The sequence below is a fragment of the Anguilla anguilla genome, chromosome 1, assembly GCF_013347855.1.
Source record: "Anguilla anguilla isolate fAngAng1 chromosome 1, fAngAng1.pri, whole genome shotgun sequence".
Classification (NCBI taxonomy): domain Eukaryota; kingdom Metazoa; phylum Chordata; class Actinopteri; order Anguilliformes; family Anguillidae; genus Anguilla; species Anguilla anguilla.
In genome coordinates, this window is record NC_049201.1 from 60662971 (window position 1) to 60676973 (window position 14003).

The 14003-nt window shown below is 38.4% G+C and overlaps 1 protein-coding gene across 1 annotated transcript in view; it reads right to left on the bottom strand.

The window, feature by feature from the left end:
* Positions 1-14003, bottom strand: part of LOC118236128 (gamma-aminobutyric acid type B receptor subunit 2-like) — a 99276-nt gene that overhangs the window by 67206 nt on the left and 18067 nt on the right. Inside the window, exon 2 of the mRNA XM_035434258.1 lies at positions 5550-5687. Coding sequence (XP_035290149.1) covers positions 5550-5687 — 138 coding nt within the window. The remainder of the gene's footprint in view (positions 1-5549; positions 5688-14003) is intronic.

The following is a 14003-nucleotide window of genomic DNA, read 5'->3' on the forward strand; positions in this document are numbered from 1 at the left end:
AAAGCAGCAGAACGTAATCTATATTCACGTTGCTTTGTTCAAACGAACCAACAACCAAGTGCTGGCCACAAGCTGCTTTTGACTGTGGGAGGATGAAAACAGCATTGCTCAACTATTTCATTTGATTTGTGTATGTGTGTGTGTTTGTGTGTGTGTGTGTGTGTGCGTGCATTTGTGTGTGTGTGTGTCTGTGTGTGCACGCGTGCATTTGCATGTTTGTTTATGGGCATGTGAATGTTTGTGGGACTGCCTTTATTCAAACGTGTGTTTCTATGGAGACTGGTCTGTTTCTGTGGGAGTATATTCCTGTGCAAGTTTGTTTCTGTGGAGATGTCTATTTCTGTGGGAGTGTGTTTCTGTGGAGATGTGTCAGTTTCTATGTTAATGTGGTTCTGTAGAGATTTGTCTGTTTGTATGCAAGTGTTTCTGTAGGGATATGGCTTTTTTTGTGCTGGAGCTTTGTTTCTGTGGGAGTGACTTTATGTGGAGATATGGATTGGCAAAACCTGGGGTTCTGTGTTGCGACATGAATTGTTTTTCAGAGCTTGTTCCTAGCTAAATTCCAGATTATTTCAGATTCACCCTAACCATAACTGGCTGTGTAATAAAAGCAGAGTAAAGACTTTACTTCAACAAACCACAATGGTGTTCTCTGACATGAATTACTGTAACAAGAGTTGTTTTTGTTTGTTAAAGAAATAATGTCACAAAGTCAGAAAATGTGTTTGATAATTTTAAAAAGGGTCAGAACAAAATCTTCTTGTAAAAGAAGCCAAAAAGCATGGGCCACTGAAAATAAGAAAAAAAATGTTCATATCTGATTGTGGCTGGTTTTATTATGGGGTAATTTAAACAAAGCTTTGGAAAATTACAGTAGCCTATATAGGCCACAATAAGCACAACTTAAGTAATAAACATCATCAGCAAGCACATTGGCAATTCAGCTTTGCTGTAATAGGAAATCCATTCCTGTGCTATCCTCAGGATTCTGCACTTGACTACATCATCTTTACTATTCTGCCCTATCCCAGATCAAACTAGTCTTCTAAAGTGATCCTCACTGGACAAGTGCTTAGTTTTTAATTGTTAAAGAAATAATGGTCAACACTGATGATTTAAGACCACCATTAAGTTATGAAAGCACTTCATTTAGAAGACATTCAGATGTTTTCAAAGCAGTTATAAATAGTTAATGATAACCTTTTAAAAGTTATTTCACTGATTTCCTGCCTCAGTAATGCTGGCCCTAGCCTACAAGTACCTGTGTAGAAGCAGTGAATAATAGCCTTTAAGGGAGTCATTTCAATTTGAAATGCTAATTGAACAGCACTTTGCAATATATCTAGCTGTCACCATGTACTCAGAAACAATTGATTTTTGTGAAAAGGCCTGTGAATGAAACTGGAGGAAGAAATACAAGGATTAACTGCACCAAATTACATTTATATTGGAATTATTATTACAATTTTTGAGTCAACTAGTTCATGTTTGAGAAGTAATCTAGAGTATACAATCTAACTGAGAAATGCCATAACAAACCCACTACACATACAGTATATACACAGATTGTGTTTACTGTATGCATCCATGCTTAATCTGAAATTGAGGTTGACTGACTGAGGTTGAAGACATTTCAGTCTTTGAAATCTGACGTGTGCCTTTTATGTGCATATTTTTCTATTCTTAGAGAAATGGAGAGGGACAGATAAAGGGAGAGTTGAGAATAGATATACAGAGAGAAAAATGTAGGAGCGATTTACATTAAAAAGAGGGGACAATTGTGGATTAAAAAGCTGCAGTTCCACCATCAGCAGCAGGCAATCAGAGCTAAATCTGTGAAGAACTTCCTCAATCCACTTATGTTCCTGATCCTTTGCAGACCTACAAGAGTACTGAAAAAGTAGGGTTCTAAGGCAAGGTATATTTCATCGTCACCATTTTGCACAGCCTCCAGGGAGGTGATGTGCTTGGTTGTCTTCTGGCAAATAAAACAAGGGGAGGTTTTTGTGCATATGATGACAATGGATAAAGTGGTGGTGATTTTCAATATTGGGCTAAGATGAGGGTGGTATCTGTCAAGTAAGCCCAAACAACCTTTAATACCGGAAGACTAGATACTTAATTTTCATTAAATGAACAGAACCTATAAGGCAAAGATATTATTATTGCTGCTGCTGCTGCTGCTACTAATATTATTACTATTACTACTACTAATTGCCAAATAATCATTTTTAATTTTAGGTCAACTTAAAGATAAAGTGGGACCATATTTAGCAAAGAAGTTCCCAGACATTGCCATTAAGCAAAGAAAGCAATCCGTTTGTGCAGTGAATGTGGAATAATTCTATCAGAGGCAAGAACGGAAGCTTATTTTAGCTCCAAATTGTCAGGCTTAATAAGAATCAACCAACAACTATAACAGCAATGTGTCTTATGTTTTAATATTCCCTCTGTGTAATGTTCACCATAATTCCGTTTTAACTCTTTCAGTATTGCAGGTCCCCTCCAGATAAACAGTAGGGGACAATGTATTCGGACAGGGATAGCAGTGTATTTGGACAGCAATGGGCAGCCTTGGTCATGTACAGCTGCAGGCCCACAGGTTTTATCAGGACTCAAAAACAGCACCACTTTCCAAACTGAGAGGTGTACAGAGATAGATTCAGTTTTGGTAAGCATTCCATTCAATCAAATTGTTAGGCATTGAAGTGGAACTGAAACCTACTTGACAGCTGTCTACCAGGAACAGGACTGGGTTTCCCCAATTTAGGTCATGCAGAGACAGTTTCAGATTTTTTCCAATATGATTAATTTTCATTCCTATCCTGTTTCCTCCCAGGAGTTTAAATCAAACCCATTTTATTATGACTATGTTTCTCCAGTCAGTATAGCCAGCATATTTACACTGATTCACATTGAATGTTGTCATCATAATATATGAACATTATAGTTATGTTATAGCCACTGGCTTTGATTAGTAAAATTCAAGCATCACATTTTTTCTTTTTTTCCCAAGAAACATCAGTACGCTTCTGCACATTTTCTGTCAGTTAAAAAAATTAGCCATGCATAAAAATATTTCCTGTTCTTAACAAAATTGGCCGACAGACAGATAGCTGTTTTGTACGATAATAGTAAATATGCAATTTCCATGCTCAAATTCAATGTTATGAGTACCCTGTCTGTCCATGGGCCAATATTTTGGCAGGTACTGCAAAGATCCACAATTCTTTCTATAATTGCTCTGCTTTATTGGATGATATCCAGTTCATTTATGCTCTATAAAAATCAGGTCCACAAAGCAAATTGTAACAATCCAATAGCAGTCAAAAAACTGCCAGACAATAATGCCAGAGTGCACAGTGACCAGTAAAATTTCAATGTTTCATGTATCATGTGTCATCAAAGCACAGATGTTATCTCAATGTGCCCAGTAATAAAGCTTTACTTAAAATGCTTCTCATGTAGTGTCTTCAAATGACCAATTATCACCACCTGCTAAAAACAAGAAATATCCAGGTGTTAAATTGCCTGGTAAAATTAAGTCCTTTTTGCATATCTTTATTCAGAGAAATACATGTAATATTGGCATTATAGATACAATTAAAACATGCCAAAAATTATTACATTTTTAACTGTCTCCTATTATGCACTGTTGTTATGATATTGATCCCATTACAGTCATCTAAGGAAAGAGGAAACAGCAAATACAGTATAGGACCAGATTTAGTTAAACCTTTAACACATGCGAAACCTGAAGTAACATGACAGATGATTGGTTATAGTATTTGTTTTGTACCAATAATAGATTGTGTTATTGCATTTGCGTGTGCGAGAAGGTTTTGCATATGCTGACTGTCTTGGTAAATTAGGCCCATAGAATGAAAAATAATGCACTATTTTCAAAAGAAAGGCTCTTTCCTCATACTGTGCAGAGTGTCACTGTGGCTCGTTGAGCCACCTGGGCTCTCCCACTTCTGTACTGTACGTGAGCAGTAGAGCACCCGCTAAGGAACTATATATAACAAATATTCCTGATATTGACAGGCAGGGCGCTGCTGCTATACCACTCACAGAGGTACTCAACTGTGTCAGTAAGCATCCAGCTGTTTCATGGGAAATACATAGAATTAACTGGTATTTCTGTTTCCCAAATAATAATAATAATAATAATAATAATAATAATAATAGTGTAGAGTAATTCTGATCATTCACATCCTTAATGATATTCAGAGTAATGCTCCTTAAAAATATGTAAAATGGCACCATGAAATACTGATTCAAAGCCATTTAAATTTTGCAGTTCCATTTAGTATGCTTTAATGGTTGCTTCTAGCTGTTCTTTTTACTTTGCCAGAGTCTATGTAATCCACAATTGTGTTATTTTTGTTCAGCACTGTTGGCCTTGCTCTTCTGCCAGAGGGATTTCTTGTTGACGAATTAGTGACTTTCTTCTGCTCGGCCATTTCAAGGTTGCACCACTTTCAATTAAAAATAGTGAGGGATAAGAATGAGAATTCATTTCCCTTTTTCATGGGTCATGTGACATCCTCCATGAGATTTTTGTAACTGGCGTGGAATTCAATCTACGGTAAGTGAACTCACTGTCTAAATCCAACCATAGAGCAATCACTGACACAAAGCATTGCTGTAGAAGGAATTTTATCATGGCAGTGCTCTCACCATATGAAAGGGAACTCCTCAGGTCAAATCATTATGACCTCATTATACCCTCTAGTGATGCGTACAGTGGCTATGGCAACAGAGTGTATAAACAAACTCTCACTGCCATGATCCAATGTGTGGTATTTTCAGGGTTTGCAAAACTAGGAGAAGACCCCTCCCCTTTCAAAATACTGAATTAGGTGCATTTCATCCCAGCAAAGGACCTCAAACACAACATGATTGTACAGAAAACATATTTTTGTCAACATCTACCCTAATGGATGGCTGTTTTTCATGGTTTTGCCTAGGCCCCTTAGTTCCATTGAGGGCCAATCTTAGTGATACAGCATACAATCACATTCTAGATGAATATGTGCTTCCCCAACAGTTTGGGGAAGGCCCTTTCCTGTTTCAGCATGACAATCCCTCTGAGCCCACAGTGAGGTCCATATTGAAATGGTTTTATCGAGATAGGGTGTGAAAGAACATTACTGGACTGCACAGAGCCCTGACCTCAACCCCATGCAATCACCTTTGGGATGAATTGGAAAGCTAACTGCGAGCCAGGCCTACTGTTATTGTGGATGAATGGAAGCAAATCCCTGCAGCAATGCTCAAACATCTAGTATAAATCCTTCCCAAAAGAGTGGGGGTTGTTATAGCAGCCAAAGTTGGACCAACTCCATATTAATGTCCATAATTTTGGATGAGATGTTGGATGTCAGGTGTACACATACTTTTGGCCATGTTGTGTAAGATGGCTTCACAAGATTGCTAAATATACAAACAATCAAAAATATATTTAAGAGAATTGTTATTATGAGAAAAAATCAATGAGCACATCTGAGCTGGTCATTTTGTTTGTGATCCCAAGAGACTCTTACCTGCACAAGGTTCCAGCCCTCTAAAGACTCTGCAATTATGGAAGTCACAGAAGGACACACCCCTCCAAAGATCATCAGGTGTTTCGGACCAAAGCAGATAGCATCAAAGAAGGCTCTCAGCCCTTTGGCATTGTCACACTGTGGGGAGAGATATGGAGAAAAACTTAACATCCTGATTTCGAATTGCATTAAGTATTGAAATATATCTCAACAAAACATTTCGAAAAATAAAAAAGATACTGTATGATAGTAGCAGTAGTATTTGAAGTAGTAGTAGTAGTAGTACTAGTAATAATAATAATAATAATAATAATAATAATATTGAAAACAAGAAAAAACTAGTTACAGACTGTGCACTTGCAATTGTAATAAAACAACATCTCCACACATGCAAACTTTAGCTAAATGTCAACCTAATTTGAAGTATCTGAAATACTGACTAGCTTTATTTTAATTTGATCGCTTCTTGATCACATTAAGGCTTTAATTTTCATTTGCTTTTGGTGTCCAAAGAAGCAAATAAGGGAGTCAGCAATATAGTTATTTTTGAATGCGTTGAGACAACATTGTTCCAACACACAAGCACACTCCAGTAAGCTGCTGTGGGGCTAATTAATCATTCACTGTGGCATGTCAACACTCCAGGGAACTTCAACAGTAGCATTTAGGGCAGAGACGTTATCCTCTACTTACATAAGGCTATGAAACCATTGCTTCAAAAAATGTAATACAACAATATCAATTATTCTGCCCACAAGGTTCTGTTTCGTGCCTTACATTCCCATGTACTTGCTGGTTTATACACTGAAAAAATGCTTCAGTGGTAAACCTAAATGTTTTACTTCAATTTGTTTCTTGTATATTCTTGAATGACTTGAATGAACCTAAAAATTTTCAGTTGAAGAAAAAAAACAAAAAAACATAGGTGCACCAAACTGAAATGAATATTTTAGGTTTACCAATGAAATTTAACAGTGTTTAACAGTGTTATTGAACAGAGAATGATTTTCTGCATGTAGAGCCATGGTACACTCCATCTGCATGATGCGCTAGAAGATCAGTTTACTGGGAAAAAGCTCCAAGTCTGTAACTATGGGAACTAATCATACTTGTCCTGGCTTTAAGGGATGATGTCATCTACTGTAGCAAACTGTCACATGCTCATACACCATTCAGCACCACTACACATGCAGTCATGCACAGAGTCCACATCAACATCTCAGAACAGTTCCAAGAAGGGGCACTGCCATCATACCCCTGAACATGGTAATTAATACCAAGATCTTTGGTATTAAACATCGATGATTGTAATTATGGTCAGATATAAATAAAAATAAGGTCTGCATATTATGCACTGTCCATTGTTCTATTTTAAAATGAATTCTAGCAATTCTGAATTATACTGTGGTTCCCATCTGACAAGAATCAACCTGTTACAAATAATTAATAAATAAATAAATTCAAACAGTGTTTCTCTTGTAAATAGTTTGTCCATTTATGCATGTTTTGTTGTAAGATAATAGATTTACTGCCAATAGGAAATCTGGAGGTACAGATGATTTTGAGCAATTTTACTGCCTGACGTCTGCAGTTCTGTGACCCAGATCCTTTGGGAAAAATGGAGGACAGAGGGACACATTTCACATACTTCCTTTGCATTGTTAACAGGTTGGACTAGACTCAATGTAAATCCAAGATCAGGATTTATAAGGGGTTCTCCCAAGTGAAAGTGCTGAGTGTATGTGTGCGAGGCCATATTTTTTAATTGGACCATAGCCCACGTCTCATTGCACACCAGTGAACCTCTCTGGTTGCTTGGGGTCCTGCAGTCTCACAGCACAAGCTACACACAAAGAGAAATCTGGCTCAATTTTGATGTGAGCTATTGAACTAGTGGGCAGTCAAAAGAACCAGTAGCATGACATCACATGTTTTGCTGGAAAATGCTTGATTGTCAATATTCTCCTGAATTGACGCATGGGATTGCAACAATTAGTACAAACACTCACCAATTTGGCATTATGAATTGAGAGAATACACTACTAAATATAAATAACTATATTTATGTTTACCAAGTTAAATAATAACTTGAGAAGAAATACTTATTGTCATGTTAAGGTATAGTTTTCTCATTATTGCTTTCAGCTTTGTATTCAACATCAAGTAATGCCAATCAACCACCTGAAGCTCTGGCAGCATTCTGACATTTTCCTTTATGAAGAGGGCATTCACTCCCATCTTGTAGGCTTTGACCACATCACTATGGCAACCAGCGACAATTTGGTGATAACTGAAAGAAGAGGTCTAGCATTGGCACTTATATTTAGCGGTCACTGGGTATTGCATTTGTGGGGCTATTAATCAAAATCTATTCAAAAGCACAGAGTGTAGGAGTGAATTGGGGGCACAAATTAGAGTCTGATTGGGAGAGAGAGCCGTCTGGAAAAAAAAGCCATGCGTTTCTCTGCAGTGTCAATAGCTGTATTTTTCATTGTGGCCAGAATATCTGTAGGCTAAGATGTTTACAGATGAAAATGCTGTTGTCTCACATATACCCTTTATGAAGTTTCACGTTATATAAGTGTTGAGAGTCACTTATGGACATTGCAACCATATTACTGGAAGCGCTAAACGGAAAAAAGTGTTAAACACAAAAATGTTGCCTGTGTATGAGGTATTTTTATGTCTAGCTCTATATGTGTGACAGTCTATAATTACTGTACCTCCCCTAGAAGGAAATCTGTTGTGTCCTTTGACCAGAAAAATTACTTTCTTATAGTATGTTTTTATGACAACTAATGCCCAGTTATACACATCTGTAACACTGTAGTCCCAGGTAAAAGGCAAATGGTTTGAAAATCAGTGAATCTGTACAGCATCTCTGCAGAATTGGAGACAATGTATGCCCCTTCACCTTTTCCAAATAGAGAAAAGATATATCAGCGTGATTTCCCTCCCAGTGGGAGGTAGTAACGGGCTTTAGCCAACTTGCACTTGGTCCAGCTGTAGTTCATTCAGGTCCCATCCATCTTGCTGACAGCCCACGATCCGGGCAAGCCAGCTGCCATGCTCCAAGGAGTCAAACTCAGGGACTCTGGCAAAGCAGCTCAGACAGATCCCAGGTCATTGTGTACACTGCAGGCACAAAGCCACCCATAATGGTTGCAGTATAAGGAGGTCTGCTGCAGGTTGGGAACATCGGTTCGCTGCATTCACTGGCAAAACAGCACACTGATGGACGGATAGCTTAGCTAAAACCACAAATCCTCCTCTTGGAAAGCCAGTCATACTCCCTTAGGAGGGGTGATATGATATCACCTTTTCCATTCAAATGGATGTGCTGCTGCTGCTTCTGTGTCTACTCCCTCTCTCCCTCTATACCGAACGTCCGTGCTGGCTTAACAGCACGGTCCATTACTCCAGCCAAAGGCAGGCCACAGTCTCTGAGCTTGCAAAGCATTACCCACACAGCTCTACCCTCACATCATTAGTGCTTTTTGCACAAGCAAATTTGAATCATTAAGATGGAGCCTTCAGTCATAAACTATCATTGCTGAGTGCCTCATTTGTTTATAATTAGGGAACACAGGAACTGAGCAAGATTCTGCGTTGATATTGTTTCCAGAATTCATGGCTGTAGATACTGTTCTGTGGGAAATTAAACATTTAAAAGACAGATTTTGGTATATACTCAACTTTAACAGTTTTTAGTGCTGTCTGTAGCGGCTGGAGTTAGTTCTCAGCCTGCTGGCTATGTTGGTAGTGTAAATGTGTTTGCTAAGCTTTGTAATGATTCAGAAGATGCAATGGACAATTTTATTCTCAAGTGTGGGGTTTATTGCTTGCATTTCATAGGCAATCAAATGTAATTTATGCAGTCAGGTAAATAACCTTGGGCGCGGGTTGACCAAACATCCCACCATAGAAGGTAAAAATTACTTTTGTGTGTGTCCACAATAACAATGATTGCCTGAGGCAGACAAAATTTCAACAGTTCATAAAGCATAAGTTGGACTTCCCAATGTATAGGTTAGTAAATGGTTTTGATTTCCATGGAAGATGTAAAGCTGTAGAGGCTGGAGTATTTAGTCCAGGGGCAGACAAACATATTCATGAACTACTGTAATCCTGTATATCTTCCAGGCTTTTCCAGAGTACCATAAGTGCACAGTCACCTTCATGTTTCTATCATAAATATAGAAAAAGACAAATGCATGTTTTTGTTTCTTGTTCTATTTTCTTTTCGTAATCGGAATTTCATTTTAATGCCCCACGATGGATTGGCAGCCTGTCCAGGGTGCATTCCTGCCTCTTGCCCTATGCACGCTAAGATCGGCTCCAGCCAACCCCCCCCCCCCCCCCCCCCCCCCCCCCATTTATTTTGAAGAACATTTAGGAATACCATTGCTGTGATATTATAATTTATGTGCAAATGTCCTGTCCTCTAGGCTGATGATCTTCTTCCGGCAATAATTCCTCATTTGTGTAAAGCTTTACCGTTAGGAATAAGATATTTTTCCCCCATTTGAATATGTCACCAATAGTCACGTCTGTATACCTCTTAAAGCCCTCCTGGGACATTAGCGATGGTAAACCACAAATAAATGTAAATAGATCTGTATTCCCTAATGTCATGTTGGCACATCATACCAAATGAGTCCATCATACCATTTCTGAAAGGACCATCGCTGAAAGTTAAAGGTGTAGTACTACATTTTTTGAAACATTTAAACAAGTAAAAAATGTAACCATTCTCTCTTGATTCTGCGTGCAACTGAAATGATGAAAATTTTGCAACCGAAAAGTCGTCATTATTTATTCTTACTGCTTATCTAGGCTCTCTCATTTGCCACTTTGTTCTGCTCATCAGCCATCAACACAAGTCAGCGTGTTATTCTGTATCTAATCATTCCATGATTAACTATCGATCCAAAGAGCCATCTTGTTATAGATTGCTGGATTCAGAGATACAGCTGTTTTTTTTCATCCAGAGAAAATGCAAGTATTTTACTGTCAAACTAACAATGAATTGGAATGACTGTTATAGATAATGTTAGGTACAGCTATCTAGCTAATCTTGCTAGCTCAATATGCACTTTACAGACTAAAAAACACACAGCTGCTGCTGCTCCTACTCTGAAATGTTGCTGTCAGTGATTGTTTCTTGTGAATCATGGTTAAGAATCCCCACGGTTGACTCACCGTTCAGTGAGGAGAAAATGTTTTTAAAGCTTATGTTGTTTTTATTTGGGGAAACGAAAAAACTGTTTTATTAAGTTTGCACAGAGCTGCAGAGCAGACACTCAAAACTGTAGCTGCTACAGGCAAACTAGAGTGGTTGGAACCTCCATCACTTACTCCCCTCAGCTCATTTTCAATAGCACTCCTTATGATTCCAGCCAATCCCTGGAGGCACTGCTAACTGGCTTTATAGATTGGCTGAAAAGAGAAATGGAGTAAGTGAAGTAGTTGAGTATTGGGGAGAATGTTGGGGGTGGGGCGGGGGGGGGGGGGGGGGGGGTAGATCTGATGTGTTTTCACATCATACCCCCTCAATTCAATCACTTATGAATCTTCTCTGTGTGATATAGGGACAAGATGACCTTCATTGTTTCAAATCCATATGTGTGATTGTATGTATGGGGGGTCTCCTGGAGTAGCTATGTACACTGTTTGGTCATCAGGGCCATCGATGTATTCTCTGCTAGCCCAAAACAAATTGAACAAATGTAATTGTACTGATTAAATCTGATTGTGTTTATTAATAAAATAATTATTTTCTTTTAAGTTCATAAATAGTCCATTTTAGCCAATAGGTAAATTCCAATGGGTTCCTTTTCATGGACCATTGTTAGTTCAAAACTGTGGTCAAAAAGGTGCATGGAAAGGAATTTCCACTTTGAGTACAAGGTAGCAATTCCTGCTATTCCCCTTGAGGGCTGGCACCAGTCGGACTGCTAGACTCCTCTCTATAATTTCATACTGGATTCAGAAAACGAGTGACAATGCATTAACCAATAAAAATTTTGATGTGTAGAGATTAGAACATCCCCAGGTCGCTTACTCTGAAACCCATGCGTCCCAGGCCAGTTTAAGTTTCACTATCACACACTTCATTAGCAAAGTTCACTTGAGAAGATGTGACATACCAATAAAACAGGAGTATACACTTGGCGTTTAGAGACTGGGAGAGAGTGAGGGTGGAGTGGGACAGTAGAATTGAGACCCACTTCTCCTCATCTATTCTCTGAGGTTTTCCTTGGGAGACATGCCTAAACTTACTACTGGTGCACAAACCTACACAGATGTAGTTATCTCAGTACTAGTATTTTATCATTAAAATTTACTCAATTACTATTATTGCTGCTCTTGATGTTTTGAATGCAAGTATGATGCTTTCTTATGGCCTGATCATTGGCTGTGTTGTGATTTTATTGTGTTATGTCTTTCCTGTGTTTTGTGTTTATATGTTTTTTTCTGGTTTTACGGTTTTATGTACACACTTGCCTGTATCAAGAATTTCCCCAGGGGGATAATAAATCTGAATATGAATGAACCTTAAGCCTGCTAGCGTGCTCATTAATGATGCATGTAAAATTTTCTGGGCAAGAAATAATGTAATGTTAGATAAGTTTGAGCAATCTGTTTTTGACCTCCCTCAGTTAAGAGCAGCTTGTGGCTAGTAGTTCACTTGATTGTTGGTTGGTTTTTTATGATTTTTAACAACACACCATAACATAGACTACAATTTTCTCTGCTTTTAATACACAGTAATCACGGATACATAAGCTATAGCAGTTAAGTAATGTTTCATGTTTTATTTTTATATTATTATATATTTTTTGTCTTTGTTTTTTTTTTGTTGATAATTTTGTGCCCAGTAACCTTCACAAGTATGAGGAACAAATTACTTATAATTCAGAGTCACCAGGCCAAGTGTATTTGCCAAAAAAAATGAAACGGAAACATTTCTGCAAAGGTATTTTCTCCTGCTTCCATTCACTCTTCACCTTCGCTCTTCAGGGGAGACTGCTTGCTTGTACTACCAAACGAACCCACTAGAAGTGCAGTGATTGAGATGTGATTCTGCCCATCCAGCTCTAAATTACAGTCCACCTCATTCTTTATACGCTGTCATTCCGCTCTACACATGTATCCTGTAACATAAGAGGCCTGCCCGTTTTATTTTTCTTTTCAGCAGTAAGAGAGCTTCCTCCTTAGCACAAACGGTGATAATGTCAATTAACGAGGCGTCCCGCATGAAGTGTTAATGAAGTGGTACCTTCTGGCAAAACACAGCTGCCGTTAACTGGTGCGGCGGGCGCACAATTATGCAAAAGTGCCATCATTTACACTGCAATGCTGGTGAGGCTGCTCAGGACTCCGGGAACCATGAGGGAATTTAAAGGGCCAGCGCATACAGGTAATTATGAACAACAGACCGCCAAAGACAGGGACATGGAAGGGTACCTTGCACATGTATGAACCATCCGTAAATTCAGAGAGTGAAATCGATCAGAGGGCAGTCACACAATGCTACAACTGCATGCAAATAAAAGTCTTGGCTCACTGACCAAGGTACTTAGAGGTTTCAGCTGACTCAATCCACAGCAGATCACAAAGGAAATTCTAAATTTTATTTTATTTTACTTTTGTACGATTAATTTCTAGACACAAGCCTGAAAAATGTTCAACTCGCCTTTTTCCAGCATGAGCGATTAAAGGAATGTTTCACAAAAAGCCGTGATCGGACACTTCTGTCACATACTGTCAAGAGCCAAAGCCAGAAATGGTGTTGCCATGGCTACAGAGAACGAATGTCTGGGAAAGGAAATTAATTTTGATGCAAGGCCAGGGCACAAAGAAAACACATTTTCTCAAAAGAAGGAGGAAGTGGTGGGGCCTACACTGGAGGTTTGGAATTTATAGGACCTGTCAACCTGTCTCAGAGACATCAAATTGGGGGAAAACTGAATTGTTAGGTTAGGGCTATATGTACCTAACAATACATTATTTTAAGACATTATCATCCCATATGCTGTGTCTATACATACAATTATGTGTGAAACAGTGGTAATGATATTTAATGTGAAACAAATTATGATAAGAAAAAGGGATCAAAATGAGGAGGCAGTAATATGTGCCATTATTTCTCAAATGGATAAAGGAGCCCCAGTGACTATTTATTTCAGAAATAGATATATTAGCTCCATGAAAGAATGTAAGATATGTAGGCTTCCAAACAAATAATACTTTCCTTGTAAACTCCAGTGAAAAATGAACATACAGAGAATATAATTGTACAGCATGTAGTTCTGAATGAACATAATGTGAAATTAAATAAAAGATTAATGAGAAATGTATTCATAATCAGGACAGAGGACAAAGCATAGCATCATCAACAGTACCCCCCCCCCCCCCCCCCCACGGCTGCCCCCGATTAAAAAAAGAAAA